Here is a 19,974-nt window from a genome sequence, read left to right as displayed (position 1 = left end):
TCCCATCTCCAAGTTTTTGCATTTGCTGTTCCATCTGCCTGGAATGCCCTTCCCCAAGATCCTCATTCATCCAGTCCCCCTTTGCCATCCGTTTCTCAGCACAAATGCCACCTTGTCCAAGAGGCCGTCCCTGCCCACCCAATGTGGATTAGTCCCCAGAGTCTCTTTCTGCCATTCCACTCTGTGTGGTTTCTCCATTTCACTCACCACCGTTGATGATTCATTTGTTAGTTTCTTATCAGTCCTTCCCCACAGAGATGTCAGTTCCACCGGGGACGTCTAGGTCTGCCTCACCCACTGACGTACCCCCAGCAGCCGGCACCCGGCACCCAGCTTGGAATGACTAAGGAATGAAGCTGAGCGCCTCGATCTGATGCTGGCACTTGTACCTTCAAGGAGAGCTTCCGGTAGCCTTCTCCTACATCCCAAATAGCCACAGTCCTGTCGAACCCTCCAGACACGAGAATAGAGGCTGCAACATAAAACGAAAGAGTCTCAGAGGGTCACATTCCCAGCAACTGCTTCCTGCTCCGGGGAGGCCAAAACGGGCTGAGGATGCATTTGTGATGCCACCGTGGCTCGCTCTGAGGACACTCACACCCCTTCCTGGTGCGGCTCAATGACCTCCAACCAGCTACAGTCAGCTCTCGCTATTCACGGTAGTCACGTTCTATAAAGCTACTGCGAGTGCTGACTGAGCGCATGCTGGACCGTTGCTCCTACGGAAAATACAGGGCCTGGCTCCTGTGAGCCTCTGGTCGCAACATTTCATTATCCAATCAACACGTAACCTTGGTGATGTCCGTTTCTGTTTAAAGACACCTTATTTGATATATATTGTTATTCACGAACGTTGCATTCGTGGCCGTCTGTGCTGTAACTCATGTCCGAGTGAAGTCTATCTAACACAAGCGTCTGCCCCGTGAGGCACACCGCGGCCTTCTTGCCCTTGGGAACACTGGACAGCACTTCGGCACTATGCCAGGGAACCAGTTTAAACAGCAAAATCACCAATAAAAAGCTCAAAATACAGAGAACATGGCACTCAACAGACCACAAAAAAGGCACTTGATGGTAAGAGAGTTGAAACAAGAAGGCCGAGGGTCGCTTTGTTCAGCCTCGGCTGGGAGCGAGTACACAGGCTGACTCAGACTTTCACTGCTCTGCGCGTAGCCATGAGGGACCACAAAAGCGACATGAGTATTGAATGGGTTAGGGTTACAGACAAATTTTAGCCAGTAGGCGAAGTGACAAATATGGAATCCGCGAATAGTGATAACTGACTCTGAACCTGGTGAAGCCAAGGACAGAAGCTGGTGGGGTGCCTTGGAGTGGGGTCCAGCTCACACAGAGCTGCTTCTGAAGAGGGAAAGTTGTTCAGAGACGCCCTAGCTCTTGTCCAGCCAGGCCCTGATTGTGTGTGTACCTGCTGGGTCCCCCCAACGCACACACAGAACCAGCCGCATTCCCCACGAGGATGGAGGAGCATAACATTTGGCTCCTGGGTGTCAGGAGCAGTCACTTCCCTCATGGGGCTAACTGCCCTGGCAGCTTCCTGTCACTGCCCCTGCTCGCATCCATGCCCCTTCATCTGGAAATAGCTTTCCAATTCCCCATGGGAAGCACCCCTCACCCCCTCTCAATTCTTCTGGTTCAGAGGGTGCTGAGCCCAACCTCTGGCTCTGAGGGTGAGCAAGTCACTCAGACCTGGCTGGTCAGAGCCTTTCATCCCCTCCGAACGTGATGGGTTCAGAGATGGGCATGTGTCCCAAGCAGAGCCAGTGGGAGCCTTTCCCGGGACTTGTGTTGGCACCATCAGAGAGAGGGTCTCTTCTTCTCAAGGACTGGACCCTCTGTCAGCCTGGACCACGGGAGGCCATCTTGAGCTGAGGGGCAGAGCAGGAAAGCGGGCTTCCTGACAGTATTTCTGAGCGTCGGGACCCAACCACAGCAGACGTGAGATCCGCTCCCTCCCGGGCTTCTCCATTACAGGAGTTAAGAAATTTCTTTTGTTGATTAAGCCATGTTGAACTGAGTTTCTGTCACCTGTAAACTCATGCCTGTGAATCTCCCCCTTGGTTTTTTGTTCTCATGGAAAGTAAATCCACCCTCACTGTCGGCGTCACTGGATATCGCTCCTCTGTACCGAGGAGAGCCCACGCGAGCGGAACACGAGGAGCTCCGCCTGGCACGCCCACGGGCACAGAGTCCTCCTGCACGCGGATTACTCACTGTCTCTCGCAAAGTGGCAGGAGCTCACGCAGCCTTCGTGGCCCCGCATCAGAGTCACACAGGCTCCCTGGTTTCGAAACTCCCCTGTATGGACGTTCCATATTTTTAAGGTTTTATCCCAAGAGCTTGTGCACAGGAAATGGCCACTGAAGGTGAAACAGCAGTTTGAGATGGCGTTGGCGTGCGCCCTGAAACACAGATGGAAAGGGCACACGTGAGCACTTCACGCCCGGAGGAGCTGAGGACACGCCTAAGGGGGCGAGCAGAGGGGGCATTGCAGCCGATCTCCTGAGACCTAATGGACATCATCCCTTTGCTCCCTGCTTACCATGGTCCAGATATTAACTGCTCTGTGTCACACTGTGTCACCCTCTTCCAGGATTTCTCAATCAGGCAATATTGACATTCTGTGCTGGATTATTCTTTGTGGTAGGAGGCTGTCCTGTGCATTCTGGGATGTTTAGCAGCATCTTTGGAGTCCACCCACTAGAGCCAGTAGCCCCACATCCGGTTGTGACAGCCAAGAATGTCTCCAGACACTACCAAACGTCTACGGGGGACGAACTTGCCCCAGCTTGTGAACCTCTGCACTATTCACGGCTGCTTGAGGCCCAAAAGCAGCTGGAGAAGCTGTCAGGGATGGTCAAGGGGCTAAGAGCCTTCAGGTTTGGTGCTGGATCACGTGGACAGAGTGGGTCTCCTGCTCGTGCTCCGCCTGCATCCTCTCCGAGACGGGGCGGCTCAGCACCCACCACCCCTCCCGCTTACCCCTACTTCTCTGCACTCCAGCTGCTCTCTCCTTTCCCCTCCCTCTCTCCTCAGCTGTCTTCAGTGTCATGAAAGCGGATTTTAATGTTGGGCATTTAATTAACAAAATTTTCAATTATCCATTCTCAAATTTAAATGTCTGTTTGAAAAGAAAAAAAATCTGTTAGAATTGGGATGTTTTTCATTTTGTTTGTGATCCTCAAAGTATTTTCCCCGTTTGAGTGAAGAAAGGGTTTTAGAAATAGCTAGCAGTGATGGTTGCACAGCATTGCAAATGTCATTAATGCCAGCGAAGTGATTTAAAAATACTTAAAATGGCAAATTTTGTTATATATATATTTTACTACAATTAAAAAAATAATAATGTAATATCCCAAAACCACTGAATTGAACACTTTGAGTGAATTGTATGATGTGTGACTTTTATCTCAATAAAGCGGTTAAAAAAGAAAGAAAGGCAGGCAGGGAGGCAGGAAGGGGAAAAAGTGATGCCATCTGGGGAAACTGAACAGTCACAAGACAGGCAAGAGAGAGATTTTTTCAATGTATATCATTTTGTACCTTTTTAGTTTTGAACTGTGTTGCATGTTTTACATTCTCAAAAAGTAAATTACATATTTTTAAAATAAAAGCAGGCAAGGTCCCTTGTTCAAAAATTATTAAGAATTTCAAGATGTGGACAGCAGAGCCTTAAATCAGCTGTGGGGCCCTTCTGAGTGTGGGCCCCTGTGTAACCTCGGAGGTGGCATGTCATGGAGCCAGCCCTGTCCTGTAGCACCGAGAATCCTTGCTTCTAAATTTTCTTGCTAAAAGCTACATTTCCAGAAAATCATAAATTCAAGTCAATCAAAAATACCAGTAGACATTCTGCTTATTTCCTTTTCCACCCTGGGGCAACAGAATGGAGCAGGTTGCGATCCTTGCCCACAGCTGGAGCTGTGGCCGCCTCTGCTGCCCTGGCCCTTCACTGCCCCCACCGAGCAGCTCGAAGGAGCAGTGTGGGCGTCCCACAGCCCCTCCCGAACTGGGTTTCCGAGGGAGTCACTCTCATTAACGCCGTGTGGCCTGTACAAGGACCTTCGTGTATTATCTCATTCAGACCTTACCTCTGCTCAGTTTGCAGGTGGGGACACTGAGCTCCAAGGTCACACAGGGATGGGAATCTGCACACTCTTAACCCCTGGCCAGACCCCATGGGAAAGCCTGGCCCAGGCCAGCAGGGCTCATAACCAAGGGGAGCAGGAGGGGTGACAGAGTACACGTGTGCTGGGATCCTGACTCCAGGGCCTGCTGGAGAGGACTGGCCGTCCACCTAGTGGTGGCCAGCTGTAGGGGACCCTCGCAGGCCCTGGATTATCAGATCTCCCATCTTAGAGGAGATGCTGGAAAGTCACATGTGAGGGGGGGTCTGCAGTGTTTTCCAGGGCTGGCCCACCATGTAACAAATGCACCTGAGGCCTGTCCCAGCCCACAGACCCCAGCGGGGGGCTTCCCCGGGCCTGGCGCCTCCTTTACTTTCCCCAGCTCCAGCCTCCTCATAGCACCCATGAGCAAGTTGGAGATGGCCCCACATGGACACTGGCTTGCCAGCTGAGGGCGTGCAGGCCAAATTCAGGAAGGCACGCATGAGAGCCGCCACCCGCCTCCGTGCTGCACGATGCTGCCCGACCTCCAGGCCCCCCTCACTTGGTGATGGTGAGCAGTGTGGCCTGGGACGTAACATCCCAGATCTTAATGCTCCTGTCCAGCGAGACCGAAGCCACCTTCTGGCTGTCGGGGTCGAAGCAGCAGGCCATGACCGACCTTTCATGATGATCTGAGGCAGAGGGAAAAAGACCATTTGCGCATGTTCCACATTCTGGGCCCCACGCTTCATGTGGCCCAGAGACTCCCCCACTCCTCCAGACAGCGACAATGTCACAGAAACACAATTCCAGCTTTCACAAGGGACTGTTCACTCGCACAAATATTTCCCAAGTCCCTACTATGTGCCAGGCTTTGAACAAGAGCACAGCCGAACTGCTGCCTGCCCCACAGAGCTCCCAGTCTGATGAGGAGACACCCCGCTGCAGGCAACGACCCACAGCACGCCGGGGGCCAGGAGAGGAGGGTACAGCACATCCCAGCTCCTGGCCAGCTGAAGCCTGGCCCAGCCCCAAGAGGTCAAGGAAGGGCCCTGAAGTTAGCAAGGGCCGCAGGAAAGGAAGAATGTTTCAGGCAGAAGGAACAGCATGTGCAAAGGCCCAGAGGTGGGACAGAGCATGGAGAAGCGTGGTGTGAGGATAGGTAGAGTATGAGGAGATGCATTAAGGGGAAAATGCAAGCTATGGGGCTGTACATATCATGGCTCAGTGTTGACAGCTATAAACAAAGCCCATATGGGAGCTAGCATTGTGTGTATGCAAACACACACACACACACTCACACACACACACACAGAGTTCAGGAAGGCCACCCAGCAACACATTGTTACTAATAGGCAGCTCTGGAGAGGAGACCAGACAGGAACAGCAGCCTTACACTTTTTACTTTACACACTTACCAACATTTTTACAGTGATTACACATTTTTCCAACTTTTTGTTTTGAGAGAACTGTCAAACCACAAGCGGTCATAAAGAATAATACGGAGGGATATGTGTGCCCGTCACCTGGCTTCCCCCAATGGTGACACCGTGCATAATGATCACACAGGATCACAGCCAGAAAGTTGACATAGGATGATTTTTTTCAATAGATGGCATTCTATTGTTTTTAATCATCTTACTTTGTTTCTTTCTACTTAACAATTAATAATGATAATATTGTTAATCATCAGTATGTGTAAAACACTAGAATAAACACTTTATGTGAATTAATAATCATGATTATTTTTGTACTTTAAAAATACAGGTAAAAACGTAGTGAAGGCTGAGCCTCCACTTAGTGAAAGATTGGGCGTTCAATATCCACGTGAGGCTGGAGCAGAGCATTGCTTTGTTTATTACAAGCGTGAGACTGGACAGGGCTTCACTGATGAGGAGCAGTCTTGGTTTTAACTGCTGGGGCTTCTATCAACCAGTGTCCCCTCAATGACGGGGTTCACACCACTAGAGTGTCACTAAATAAAGCAGTGGGAAGTGGCTGTCAGGGAAGTGACAAGCAGCTGTTAACAAGGCACACAAAACAGAGGAGGGAGTCCATGCAAACTCACCTTTGATGTGTGACACAGTGGTGGCATTTTTCGCATCTGTTATACAGATTCCGCAGTCCACATCCAAGCCTGAGACCACATATTTACCATCAGGAGAAAACTTACAGGAAGCTATGAAGGTTTCGTGACTGATCTCCCACTGAAACGGGGCAACAATCAAAAGGTTGTCTTCTCACCAGCCCAGCTGTCCCGCAGAACTTTCTGCCGTGATGGAAATGTTCCATGGATGCACTGTCCAATATGCTAGGCACTGGCCACATGTGGCCGTGGAGCACTTGTAATGGGTTAGTATAAATAAGGAGCTGAATTTTTGTTTAGTTTTAACTAATCAATTTAATTAACAAGTATAATTAACACATCTGTGTGCAGGACAGATGACCAAGGATAGAGAGAGCACCCAGCAGAACTGGCAGCGAGGTTCTAGTAACGGCTAACTTTATTACTGTGCCATTTGACAAACAAGTGTTTATTGAGCGTCTGCCCTGTACCTGGCACCATGGACAAGACACTGCAGCCCCAGCCCCTTGGGCAGCTCACGGTTCCCTGGGGGAGGCTGGCACCAAACCACGAGAAGAGGACAATGCGCTGCTCAGTGTTCAGGGAAAGGATCTTCTCTCTGTCTGCTATAAATTATGGTATTGCCATTGTGAGAATTTTAAACTAGGCCCTCCAATTCTTTGACAGTCCTCTCTCCAAATAGTGGAGCCTAATTCCCTGCCCTGTGAGTGTGGGCTGGGCTTAGTGACTCCCTCCCAGTGAATAGAACATGGCAGAAGTGACAGTGTATGACAGAAACCACAGCTTCCTCCTTGCCCTCTCCTGGATCGCTTGTTCTGGGGGAGTGAACTGCCACGTCCTGAGGATGTGCAAGCAGCCCTATGGAGAAACCCACTTGGAGGGAAACTGAGGCTCCGGCCAATGGCCGTGTGAGTGTGCCATCTTGGAAGGGGATCCTCAGCCCCAACTGAGCCTTCAGATGACGGCAGCCCCAGACGACATCTCAACTGTGACCTCACAAGAGACCTGAGCCAGAACCACCCAGCCAAGCTGCTCCTAGATTTCTGACTGTCAGAAACTGTGAGATAAGTGCTTGTTGTTTGAAACTGCTACGTTTTTTAGTAATTTGTCCAGCAGCAGTGGATAATTAATTCGACCTATATCTGGCAAGTGGCTAGGGTGGCTTGTGCAACAAAAATAAACAAAAGTACCAAAAAAACGTTTAAAGAAGAAAAAGAGGGGCCGGCTCCGTGGCTGAGTGGTTAAGTTCGCGCGCTCTGCTGCAGCGGCCCAGGGTTCCGATCCTGGGCGTGGACATGGCACCACTCGTCAGGCCACGTTGAGGCGGCGTCCCACATCCCACAACTAGAAAGACATGTAACTAAGATATACAACTGTGTACAGGCGGGGTTTGGGGAGATAAAGCAGAAAAAAAAAAGGAAGATTGGCAACAGTTGTTAGCCCAGGTGCCAATCTTTAATTTAAAAAAAAGAAAAAGAAAAAGAAAATCATTTCAAATAGAAAAACTGGCTAGAGACAAGAGCAGGAAATTTACAACTGACGAAATAAACATTTGGAAAAATGCTCAAAATCAGGAGTAATCAATGCTAATCTTATTTTTCACCTACCAAACTGGCTAAAAAAATTTTAAATCATGGTATCTGGCATGTAAGGGGAGGGGACGGTGAGCTCTCCTCCGGTGCTTAGGGTATGAGATGGCACAGGTTTCTGGAGGGTGATTTAAAAAGCTCCATGTTTCTATACTGAATTAGCAATAAAATCCAGCTATATACCCTAAAAGAGATCGGAGCATTAAAAAATGATACACAAACTTTCCTCATCGTAGCATTGTTTACGACAGAGAAAAGGCAAAGCATCCTTAACGTCCGCTAACAGGGATGGGGAAATACACACGACCTATCTACCTTGGGGAATCCACGTGTCCATTAAAAAGGATGATGTCAACGGATGCTTATTCACCATTCCTTAAGTGAGAAAAAAGTCAGGGTCCAGAAAGTGTGTATATCATGACACTATGTTGTGTACAGACCATACTTGCCTGTGTTCATATGCAAACACGTATAGGAAAAGAGACACCAAGATGTCCACTATAACTTCCGGGGGCTGTACAGTTTTTATTGCTGGGTTTTTTTTTTTAAACTTGGCTTATCTTGTCTTTCTAAAAATTTTTTACAACGAATGTCAATTGATCTTTGCACTAAGAAGCAAGATTGTTTTTTAAGAAGAGAAAAGAGGAAGAGAGAGGAGAGGCAATGGAGCTGCTGGTCAGAGGGTGTCGGCCATGGGACAGGAGGCCCTGAGGAGGCCCCTGAGCAGGCCGGGGCTGCTTGGGTCTGGGGGTGGGAGAGACGCGGGATCTCAGGGTGGTTTGGGTGAGTGAGTGGTGGCTGCCTCCAAGATGGAGAACAGACTGGGAAGGGCCCAGCACCCTCCTGCTTGGGCCATGCGGCCTTTGTCCCATGGCCTCAGCACTGCTTCCTGCCTCATCAAGTGCAAACACCCCACAGGGGAGGGTCTCCTCTCCCTTCTCTCCAGTGCACTTCCCTCGGCCTGGCACGCCCCGCCTCCTGCCCCCACCTCCGCTTCTTCCCGTGTGTCCGTCCTTCCCACCCTCCAAACAGCCCTCCTCTGGCTGCCGCAGGAAGCTTTCCTTCCCCGACACCCGCCCTCCATCATCTGGGGTCTCTGAGAAAATTCTCTCCTGGAAGCCTGGGCTCTCTTCCCACCCCACGTCCAGCCCAAGCTGCCTACAGCCCAGCAAGGCCCGTGCTGTGACGCTTCCACGGGACAGGGCAGACTCACCAGCAGCTTGCCTGTTTCAAGGTCCCAAGCCTTCACGGTTTTGTCATAGGATGCTGCAACAATTCTGGAAATAAAATGAAAAACATCGGATCTTAATGATCCAGACAATTGTGCCTATGGTTTCTACAAAAAAGCCATAGAAAATTCTTCATTGAAAATGTCTCTACTATATTTAGGACCCAGATGGAAAATTGTAACTGAATCTTTCTAAAGATGCTCCATGAGCCCCCTGGAGAGCGGTGGGCTCTCCCTGCAAACAGAGAGAATCTCACTGCAGCGCAGGCTCTAATCCCTCGGCCACCCAGGTATGTTCTTTCACATCCAGGGTGTTAAAGGCGTCATTTCTCCTGTTCCATAACTGACTGTCCTCTGCTAAGGGCAGATCCGCGCCTCACAAGGACCAGCCATTTCCTTCTCTGCTCACAGGTCTTTCTTCTTACAGGAAGATATTTTGACAGCTACTTTCATTCTGAAATGTTTTCTTGTACATTTAGTAAAAATAATATAAATGTACCTTTCTTATATTGCATCCTGGAGCAATCTTTGTCCTCTATATAAGATAAATTCCCAGGAAGCTTAAATACCATACTAGCTTTTACTATCATACTAGGTTTGTAGTTGTTGCTCAAGGTAAGAGTAAATCCATTTTAAAGCAATTCCCTTGTCTTCGAAAGGCCCATCTCTCACCCATGTGAGGGGACTTAAGCAAATGCATCCCAGAGGCTTGTGTCAGTGTGTCACTGTCCCCCAGCCCCGACTCCTCCCAGGTGACAGCTTGGGCATGCCTCTGCTCTCTGGGCCTCAGCTTCCTCTGTGACATTATATTGCATCCCAGAGGGCCTGGATTAAATTGCTAAGGCCCCTAGCAGCTACCACAGTCCCCACGTGGGACTGTGGAAAAGACACTCTATGAAGAAAATTCAGGCTGGCTGTGTCTCAGCCACAATAAATTTTGTCTTTTTAGCATTTTTAATTTTCAAAGAGTTGTCACAAAATGGAAGCCATGAGACCAACACAGGGAAGCATGGTTGCGTTTGCTTAAAAAATGAAAAGCCGGGGCCGGCGGGTGGTGCAGCAGTTAAGTGTGCACACTCCACTTTGGTGGCCCTGGGTTTGCAGGTTCGGATCCTGGGTGCGGACATGGCACCACTTGGCATGCCATGCTGGGGTAGGCGTCCCACATATAAAGTAGAGGAAGATGAGTATGGATGTCAGCTCAGGGCCAGTCTTCCTCAGCAAAAAGAGGAGGATTGGCAGCAGTTAGCTCAGGGCTAATCTTCCTGAAAAAAACGAAAAGCCATCCCTGGTGTGCCTCACACTGGCCTGCCGCCCTGCCCGGCTCCTGAGCAGTGGAAAGCGAGGGAAAGCCACCTTCTGCTGTCAGCCGTGACGCTGCACTCTAACACAGGTCCTTCGGGACTGGGCTTGAAATCCTGCACGACAGATCCGTCCATAGCATCCTCAAACCAGCGGGAGAGAGAGCAAGAGAGAGCGAGAGGTCACCGAGGCACTGGCTGAGTTGTGATCTGAGTTGAACAGCAAAGTGTGAGAAGTGGTGGTGCTGTGACTTGTCCAGCTCAGGAGTGCAAAAGGACTTTCCCACCCTCTCCCCAGAGAAGGAAGGACACCCCCGCCATCCACAGCCTCCCCTCCATTCCACAGGCCCCTGCTGGACACAGGCCTCTCGGTGGGGGCTGCAACAGAAAATGTTCTCATTCTCTACTGGCTAAAGAGGTTTTGCAGAATGTAGCAGTATCTTTAAAGAAATTTTAAAAAGTTTACACCCTTTGACACAGCAATTCTACTCTGAAGGGTCTCTCGTAAGGAGGTAGTCAGAACTGTGGTCATGACATGTGAGAAAAGATTCATTACATGTGATAGGGGACAGCAAACACACTGGCCACGGTCTACGCGCCCACTGGGCGGGGACGGGGAAAAGGAATTCCAGCACCGCCCACAGTGAGGGCCAGCAGTGTCACCTCGCTGCAGGGTAATAACTAGAGAACAACACGGGACCAAACAGGGCGATAACCAGAGAGCATCACGGGACCAAACAGGGTGATAACCAGAGAGCATCACGGGACCAAGCAGGGCGAGAACTAGAGAGCATCACGGACCAAGCAGGGCAAGAACTAGAGAACATCACGGAAACCAAGCAGGGTAACAACTAGAAAACATCACGGGACCAAGCAGAGTAATAAGTAGACAATGTGATGAGATAAAGCAGTGTACCAATGTGAAGGGTGCCTGTTGTAGCAGAGATGAAATATTTTCAGTAAGAAATATGCCAACAGTTTTTGAGGATAAGCAGGTATGGAAAGTCCCCTTGAAATGATTGTTGTTGATAAAACTACAAATTCCTAGAAAGGTCTAGTTATATGAAATTATGGTGCACAGCTGGGCCAGCTTTTGGCCTGAACAGGGCAGGCCAGTGACAATACTCCCTGATATGCAGAGACCACTTTGCAAGAAGACCCCAAGGTCTGCTGGGAGGCAAAGGACTCTGTCTCGGTGTCCCAAAACCACCCCCAGGTTTGGTGATTCTCCAGGACCCACGGGAATCTGCATCTGGCCACACTCAGGGCTCTGATTTGTGGCCAAAGGACACACAGCAACATCAACAGAAGGAAAGGCACACGGGGCAAAGTTTGAGAAAACCAGACACGGGCTGCCAAGAGTCTCTCCCAGTGGGTCACACTGGACACGCTGAATTTCCCCAGCAACCAGTCGTAACAACACACATGAGGTGTTGTCCACCAGAGAGGTGCACCTGTGCCAAGGGGCCCAGGGTTTTTATCGGGGGCTGGTCACATGGGCACCCTCTTGCATGCACCAAGATTCAGACTCCAGAAGGAAAGTGGGTGTTCAGCACAATCAGCATGGTTTGCGCAAACAGTCCAGGCACAGTGAGCCCCTGCATCACTTAGGGGATGTTTCATATGATTGCAGGACACTGTTAAGCCACCAAGTTCCCAGAGGTCAGCCAAGGTCAGCTTGCTAGCAGGCCTCTCCAAGAACGGGGGTTGCAGGCTGCCATGTGAACTCCTTGCTGTACAAACCCAGCCCCCAGCCCCTGTTCCATAAGACTTGAAACAGTGGGGTTGTGTTTGGATGAACCCAGCAGGCCCTAGTCAAAGCCCGCTGGCAGGAAGAGACAACAGCAATCCAGAAGAAGAACTCACCGGCGCCAGAAGACTTCCCGGCAGGGGGCCCAGGCTCATGAGTCCAATGGCTTGGGAAGAAAGGGCTGGTTCGGACAGCCTGTGACCCCACCTCCCTGGCTGTGTGTTGCTCTAGGACTAACGTGTGATCAGGAACTAAGAAAATGATCATCCCAGTGCCTGGGACTGAGGCCCACTGCAGTCTGTGCAGGGCCCCAGGCAAGCTAAGGGCAGCCCTAGAGAAGACCAGCGTCTACAGGGCTGCAGGGGTCCAGCGTTCAACAGTGACTCCACACGGCCAAGAGAAGGAACAGCGGCCGGCACAGGTAACTCGGAAAATGTGCACGGATGCAAGTCCTTTGGCAGGAGATACATGGCCATAGAGCCAGATTTTGTTAGTGAATTCCAAAGACAGTAGAAATGTCTCTGTTTTGTATTGAATGTTTCTTGAAACAAATGCGCCGTTGGCCAGGGGTGTGGACAAAATTGATAAAAACATAAAAGACAGCTCCCTCTTCCCTTGGCGTTTGGAAGCAAGGGCCACCCCTGCAGAGTCAGACAGGTTAAGGGGGAAACTGCTCGGACTTTGAATGGATGGGAAACAAGGGGCTCTAACAAATAGCTGGAAAAATAAAGATGTGACAGTATTTGTATCCCAGGTTTATTATGGTCATGTAAGCAGTATTTCTGTATGGTTTCAATTTCGTAAATGGGTGTATATGTGTGAGAACAAGAAAAAAAAGATACACCCCAATATTTTCACAAAGGTTAACTCGGGGGTCATGGAATGATGATTTTTTCCTTCTTCTTCTTTGTGTTTTATCTCAAATAAGCACAACTTCTATGTGTTTATTTGTAATAAAACCATATGACCTCTGTCATATGAGAAAACTACCAAAGTTATTTTTGAAATGACTAGAAAGAAATGTGCCAACATATTGGAGGGACATTGGGTGCGGGATTAAGAGTGATGTTTTCCCCAGCTTCGTCATACATTTATGGACTCTACAAATGAGTCACACTGATCTGCAATTAAGGGAAAGGGAGCTTTTAAAAGGTTAAATCAGATGTTTGGGTTTGGGATGGGGTTGAGAGGAAAGACCGGAGATGGGCAGCAATGAGAGAGGGGGAGAGATGGCAGAGGCAAGGGGACATTTTGGCCAAGGGAGAAGCTGGCTATGTGGGGCAACGGCTTAGTCATCTACTCGTGCCATGAGAGCTGCAGTTGGGGCAGGAGAGCCAAGGAAGAGCCAGCAGAAGGGATGAAGATGTGGGGAGAGAACCCGGGGGAGGAAAGAGGGCTTCTTGGAGGGGGCAGTCAATGGGGCCAGTCCAGGCAGGAAGCCCAGAGAACTGGCGATTCTGCAAGTAGAGGTGAAGGGGTGAAGGGGGGCAGAGGGAGGGAGCAGCCTGGAGAAAGAAGTGGAAGCGGGTAGGGCTGTGGGTGAGGCAGGTGTCAAGGACACCTGGACAGGCCCAAGCGAGACTGCCCAAGCGAGTCCTGGATGTGGGCACGGAATAGGCAGGGAGCAAGGGCCATGAGGACGCCACTGGGAACCGAGAACACCTCGATGGATGGTCCCTAATCTTGGGACAACAAGGGAAAACTGGTAGATTTCCCCTTATAAAGACAAGAGCCCTTTGGCCAAAACAGACAGAAACCCCCGTGAGTCCTTCCACTGACTCAAAAGATGAGAAGAGTGTGGGAAGGATTCAAAGATGGCAAAGTAAAGTTCACACTTGGAGAGTTCCCAACTCCCTTCCCCTGGGTGAGGACCACAGCAGAGACGCCCTGGCCCCTGGGGCTTCTCAGTCACCCCTGAGGGTTGGGAAAGGGATTAAGGCTCCCGCAGGACCCAGCAGTTTCCCCAACAAGGAGATCGTGGGGCTAAGGAGGGGGGTGTGGATTTATAGGGGCCACAGCAGAAGTGGGGAGTGGATGTCTGTGGGGACCTGGTGTGGGCCAGGCAGGCCCTGGGGCGGCCCCAGCAGGCAGCAGGTCCTGTGAGGCAGGGGAGGTTCAGGGAGGCCCCGGACGTCATGTAACCACCCAGGGTCACACAGCTGTTGGGTCCCAAATGTGAGGCCTGAACCACTTGGAGAATCCCCAAACACTCCTGCCTAATCCACCTGGCCTTGGTACCCACTGATGACCCAGCAGATGCTCTTCCAAGGCCATCTGGAAGGTGAGGAGCTGTCTTCCATCCAGGTACCGGATTCAGAACCCAGGAACCAGCCTTGACTCACTCCACCCTGCCCCCTCCTGCCCCTGCAGCCAGCGGAGAAGGTTAAACTCAGAACTGACTGTCCTCTGCCCTGGGCTCGGCCCAGCCACACGGTCATCTGTGACCTGGCACCCGGTGGCCATTGCCATCCTCCAGCCCTCCTCCCTCCTCACCCTCTCCTAAGTGACCAGCAATGCCGCCACACAGGCCTGCCAGGGTCTGCTGGCTATGCCCAGAAGCCTTCAGATGAGTTCTTGGTGGCCACTTCTCTGCAACCTCATCTGACCATCACATTCCTGTTCTGCTTCCTGCTTCCTGCCCCTTGGGACACTGATCCGTGATTGGACCTACCTCTCCTAACCACCCCTCATGGACAGGTCCCAGGCTTGGCCACTTTTCTGTCTTCTGTCACCACCCAGGCATAGTCATACCATCTCTGTGGATGGAACTGAATTTCCCAAATGAGAAGGAGACCCAGAGAGATGACACGGCACAGAGACCCCAGGTAGGCCCTAGGCACAGCTGGGACCCTCCAATAAAAGGCGGGGAACTGCCAGTCCAGTGGTCTCCGTCCCCCGGTCCCGCTGTCTCCAAATCAACAGCCCGACAGCAGCTACACCAACCTCCTCTCTCTCCGGCGCCTGACAGCAGGGCGAACTCTCGCCTTGCTTCTCCTGCCTGTGCTTTGCTCAGAAAGGCCTCTCCAGGTCTTTGGGATCCTTGAGCGTCTGGGAACCCAGGACTGGGCCTCTCCAGGAGCGGTGACATAAGCTTACGAGATGTTTTGGTTCCACCCAACCCCAGGCCACCTACCCACAGCTTCACGGTGCAGTCATAGGAGCCGCTGAGGAGCTTTGTGTCATCCACGCAGAAGTGACAGGAGCTCACGACGTGCTTGTGTCCCCTCATAATCTTAAATGGGATCTGAAAAAAAGACAGAATGAGCTCAGCGGTTGCAGAATACAAGATCAGTATAGAAAAATCAACTGTTTTTCTATACACTTGCAATGAACGATCTGGAAAAAAGATTAAGAAAAAAATTTTTCATTTACAAAAGCATCAAAGCAGGAATAGGGGCCAGCGTCGTGGCAGAGTGGTTAAGTTTGTGCGCTCTGCTCCGGTGGCCCAGGGTTTCACCGGTTTGGATCCTGGGCGCGGACATGGCACCGCTCATCGGGCCGTGCTGAGCCGGCGTTCCACATGCCACAACTAGAAGGACCCACAGCTAAAAATATACAACTATGTACCGGGGGGCTTTGGGGAGAAGAAGGATAAGAAAAAAAAAAGATTGGCAGCAGATGTTAGCTCAGGTGCCAATCTAGAACAAGAACAACAACAAAACAGGAATAAATTTAACAAAAAAGTATAAAACTTATACTCTGAAAATTACAAAACATTGTTGAAAGAAATTTAAAAAGACCTAAATAAATGGGAAATCATCCCACATTCATGGATTAGCAGACTGACTATTGTGAAGATGAAAACATCCTCCAAAATGATCTACAGAGTCAACACCATCCCATCAAAATCCCAACTGATTTCTTTTTCAAAACTGACAAACTCATCCTAAAATTTATACGGAAACTCAAAGAAAGCAGAATAACCAAAAAAATCTAGAAAAAGAACAAAGGTGGAGGACTCACGATTCCCAATTTCAAAACTTACTACACACAAAGTGACAGTGATCAAGACAGTGCAGGGCTGGCATAAAGATAGACACACAAGTCAGTGCAAATTGAATTAAGAATCCAGAAATAAGCCCTCATAATTTTGGTCAAATGATTTTCAACAAGGGTGCCAAGTTAAGTGAAAAGAGAGAGAATAGTATTTTCAATAAATTATGCTGGGACAAGTGGACATCCACATGCAAAAGAATGAAATTGGACCCTTACCTTACACCATATACAAAAATTAACTTGAAATGGATCAAAGACCTAAATGTGAGAGTCAAAACTACAAGATCCTTACAAGAAAACATAGGTAGAAATCTTTATGAACTCGTTTAGGCAATGGTTTCTGAGATACGACACCAAAAGCAGAAGCAGCAGCGACAACAACAATAATAAATGGGACATTATCAATATTAAAAACTTTCGTTTTAATCAATAAATAAAAAGATAAACAAGCCAGTTTAAAAATAGGCAAAAGATCTGAACAGCCATTTCTCCAAAGAAGATATTCAAATGGTCTATAAGCACATGGAAATGTGTTCAACATCATTAGTCATTAGGGAAATGTCAATGAAAACCATCTTGGGATACCACTTCATACCGGGTAGGATGTCCATAATCACAAAGTCAGATAACAGCAAGCATTGGCGAGAATGCGGAGAACTCGAAACTCTCATACGTTGCCGGTGGGAAAATAGTTGAGCACTTCTACAAAAAGTGAAACATATGTGCTAATGTATGATCCAGCAACTTCACTCCCAGTTATATAACTCGGAGAAATGAAAATGTATTTCCACACAAAAACTTGAACATGAGTATTCATGGCAGTATTATTCATAACAATCAAACAATGGAAACAACCCAAATGTCCATCCATTGACGAATGAATAAATAAAATGAGGTATATCCATGCAATGGAATAGCACTAGGCACTCAAAAAAGAAATGAAGAACCTCCCATTTCCATTCGGGCATGTAAGAAGCTTGCAAGATACCACTCCATCCTCACAGCAAGTAAAAAGCTAAACAAACTGAAAAATCAACAACTCCTCTTAGATCTGTACGACAAGTGAGGTCACAGGGCAAACTGCTGCCCCCAAAATTGGAGAGACAGAAAGATGGATACAGAGAATCCCAAGTTATCAGAGCAGAAATCCAGGAGCAGCAACCTCCACAGAACCATGATCTATAAGCACATGGAAATGGAACCAGGGCCAGGACAGGGAACCCCGAACTGTAACTGACAAACGGCCAGGGGCTCAGTGAGGATAACTCTGAGAGTTAAGAACTCCAGGGTTCCCAGTCATGGGGGCCCACACACTTTTGTGAGTGTTGCCTCCAGGAACAGTCCTGGTCCTCAAAGTGAATGTCAGTGAAAAATGCCCTTGTGCTTCGGGCAGGGAGCCATTTTGTTCTTCTTAACAAGTTCTGCCCTCAGGAAACTATTTAACCAGAGCCCAACCTGCTGGGATTCTATCAGAGCCTAACTGACCCGGGGGAGGGCAATACCCAACGCCAGCCAGCTCTAGCCTTCCACATGGGAGAAGGAAAGCACCCAACTTCTGTCCACTCTGGACATCCTGCCCCACCTGAGGAGGGGCGGGGTGCAGACTGAGAGCACGTGTGACGTTCAGGATCCAGAGGCACAGCCCCACTAAGACTGAGACCCGCTCACAGGACCACAGAATGCTTCTGCTCCCCTACACCTCACCATCACACTACTAAGGCTTATTTACAGCAGTCCCTTTTACCCAGGACATCATGTCTGGCCGTCAAGAAAATATTACAAAAGATATTAAAAAGCAGAAAACCCAGTTTGAAGAGACAGCACAAACACAACATCAAAATCAGGCTCAGACATGGTAAGGATGTTTGAATTATTGGACCAGGAATTTAAAACAACTATAATTAATATGCTAAGTGCTCTAATGGAAAAAGTAAACAGTACGCAAGACCGCACGGGCAATGAAAGCAGAGAGATGGAAATTCTAAGATAGAACCAAAAAGAAATGCTTCGGATCAAAAGCACTGTAACAAAAATGAAGACTATCTTTGATGGGCTTATTATTAGACTAGACGTGGCTGAGGAAAGAATCTCTGAGCTTGAGGCTGTATCGATAGAAACCTCCAAAAATGAAAAGCAAACAGAAAAAAGACTGAATGAAACAGAACAGGATATCCAAGAACTGTGGGACAACTACAAAAAGTATAACATATACATAACGAAAATACCAAAAGGAGAAGAGAGAAAGGAAGAGAAGAAACATTTGAAACAATGATGACTGAGAATTTTCACCAAATTAATTTCAAACACCAAACCAAAAATCCAAGAATCTCAGAGAACACCAAACAGGACAAGTAGGGGGAAAATCTACACCTAGGTGTATCATTTCAAAGCTACTGAAAATCAAAGAGAAAGGAAAAATCCTGAAAGAATCCAGAGGAAAAAACACTTTACCAATAGAGGAGCAAAGACAAGAATTACATCCAATTTTGCCTCAGAAACCACGCAAGCATGAAGAGACTGAAGTGAAATATTTAAAGTATTGAGGAAAAAAGCTCCACCCACCTAGAAATTTATACCCTTCAAAAGCGAAGGAGAAAAAAAGACTTTCTCAGACAAACAAAATTTGAGGAAACTTGTTACCAGTAGATCTTCCTGGTAAGAAATGTTAAAAGTTCTTTAGAGAGAAGGAAAATGATATAGATCAGAAACTTGGATCTACATAAAGAAAGGAAGAGCACAAACAAGGAATAAGCAAAGATAAAATAAAAACTTTAAATGTTCTTATTCTTTTTTTAAAAATTTTTTTCCTTTTTCTCCCCAAAGCCCCCCGGTACATAGTTGTATATTCTTAGTTGTGGGTCCTTCTAGCTGTGGCATGTGGGATGCCGCCTCAGCATGGCTTGATGAGTGGTGCCATGTCCGCACCCAGGATTCGAACCGACGAAACACTGGGCCACCACAGCAGAGCGTGTGAACTTAACCACTCAGCCACAGGGCCAGCCCCAAAATGTTCTTATTCTTAACTGATCTAACAGACAACAGTTTGTTCAAAACAATAATAGCAGCAATGCATTTGTGTATGTATATATGAAATGAATGACAGCAAAGATACAAGGAACAGGAGGAAGGAATTAGAAATATTATGTTATTTTAAGGTACTCACACTATCCATGAAGTGTATAGTGTTATTTCAAAGTGGACTTGGATTAACTGTAAATGTATATTGCAAACTTTGGGCAACCACTTCAAAAAGTAAGGAAAGAAGTAAATCTGATAAGCTAAGAAAGAAGAGAAAAAGGAATCACGTAGAACGCTCAATTAAAACCACAAAAGGCAGAAGAATGGAAGACAAAAATAGGAACAAAAAAACAGGAGCAACAAATAGAAAACAGTAACAAATATGGTAGGAATTAATTAAACTGTATCAATAATCACTTTGAATGGTCTAAACGCACCAACTAAAAGATAGAGATTGTCAGAGTAGATCAAAAAACAACACTCAACAATAATTTGTCTACAAGAAACCCACTTTAGATATAAAGGCACATATAGATTAAAAGTAAGTGGATGAAGGAAGATATACCATGCTAACACTAACCGAAAGAAAGCAGGAATAGCTATATTAATTTCAGACAGTGCAGGCTTACAGCAAGAAAAGTTATCAGGGATAAAGAGGGCCATTATATAATGATAAAGGGGTCAATACTCTAAGAAGATATAGTAATTCTTAATGTGTATGTGCCTAGCACCAGAGCATCAAACTATGTGAGGCAAAAACTAATTGCAAAGAGAAATAGATTAGTTCATTTTCATAGCTGGAGACTTCAGCACCCCTCTTTGAGAAGCGGACAGATCCAGCAGGCAGAAAATTAATAAGGACGTAGTGGAACTCAACAACAC

General features: G+C 48.1%; 1 protein-coding gene across 1 annotated transcript in view; it reads right to left on the bottom strand.

Annotated features, from left to right (window-relative positions):
- Window positions 1-19,974, bottom strand: part of WDR88 (WD repeat domain 88) — a 39,953-nt gene that overhangs the window by 11,966 nt on the left and 8,013 nt on the right. Inside the window, exons 2-8 of the mRNA XM_070557349.1 lie at window positions 15,212-15,322; window positions 10,384-10,472; window positions 9,013-9,076; window positions 6,193-6,331; window positions 4,687-4,816; window positions 2,233-2,420; window positions 390-472 (exon numbers count right to left, since the gene is read on the bottom strand). Coding sequence (XP_070413450.1) covers window positions 390-472; window positions 2,233-2,420; window positions 4,687-4,816; window positions 6,193-6,331; window positions 9,013-9,076; window positions 10,384-10,472; window positions 15,212-15,322 — 804 coding nt within the window. The remainder of the gene's footprint in view (window positions 1-389; window positions 473-2,232; window positions 2,421-4,686; window positions 4,817-6,192; window positions 6,332-9,012; window positions 9,077-10,383; window positions 10,473-15,211; window positions 15,323-19,974) is intronic.

The sequence above is a fragment of the Equus przewalskii genome, chromosome 9 (genome assembly GCF_037783145.1).
Source record: "Equus przewalskii isolate Varuska chromosome 9, EquPr2, whole genome shotgun sequence".
Lineage (NCBI taxonomy): Eukaryota > Metazoa > Chordata > Mammalia > Perissodactyla > Equidae > Equus > Equus przewalskii.
Note: the sequence above shows the minus strand (reverse complement) of the source record. Positions and strands in the feature narration are given on the sequence as shown.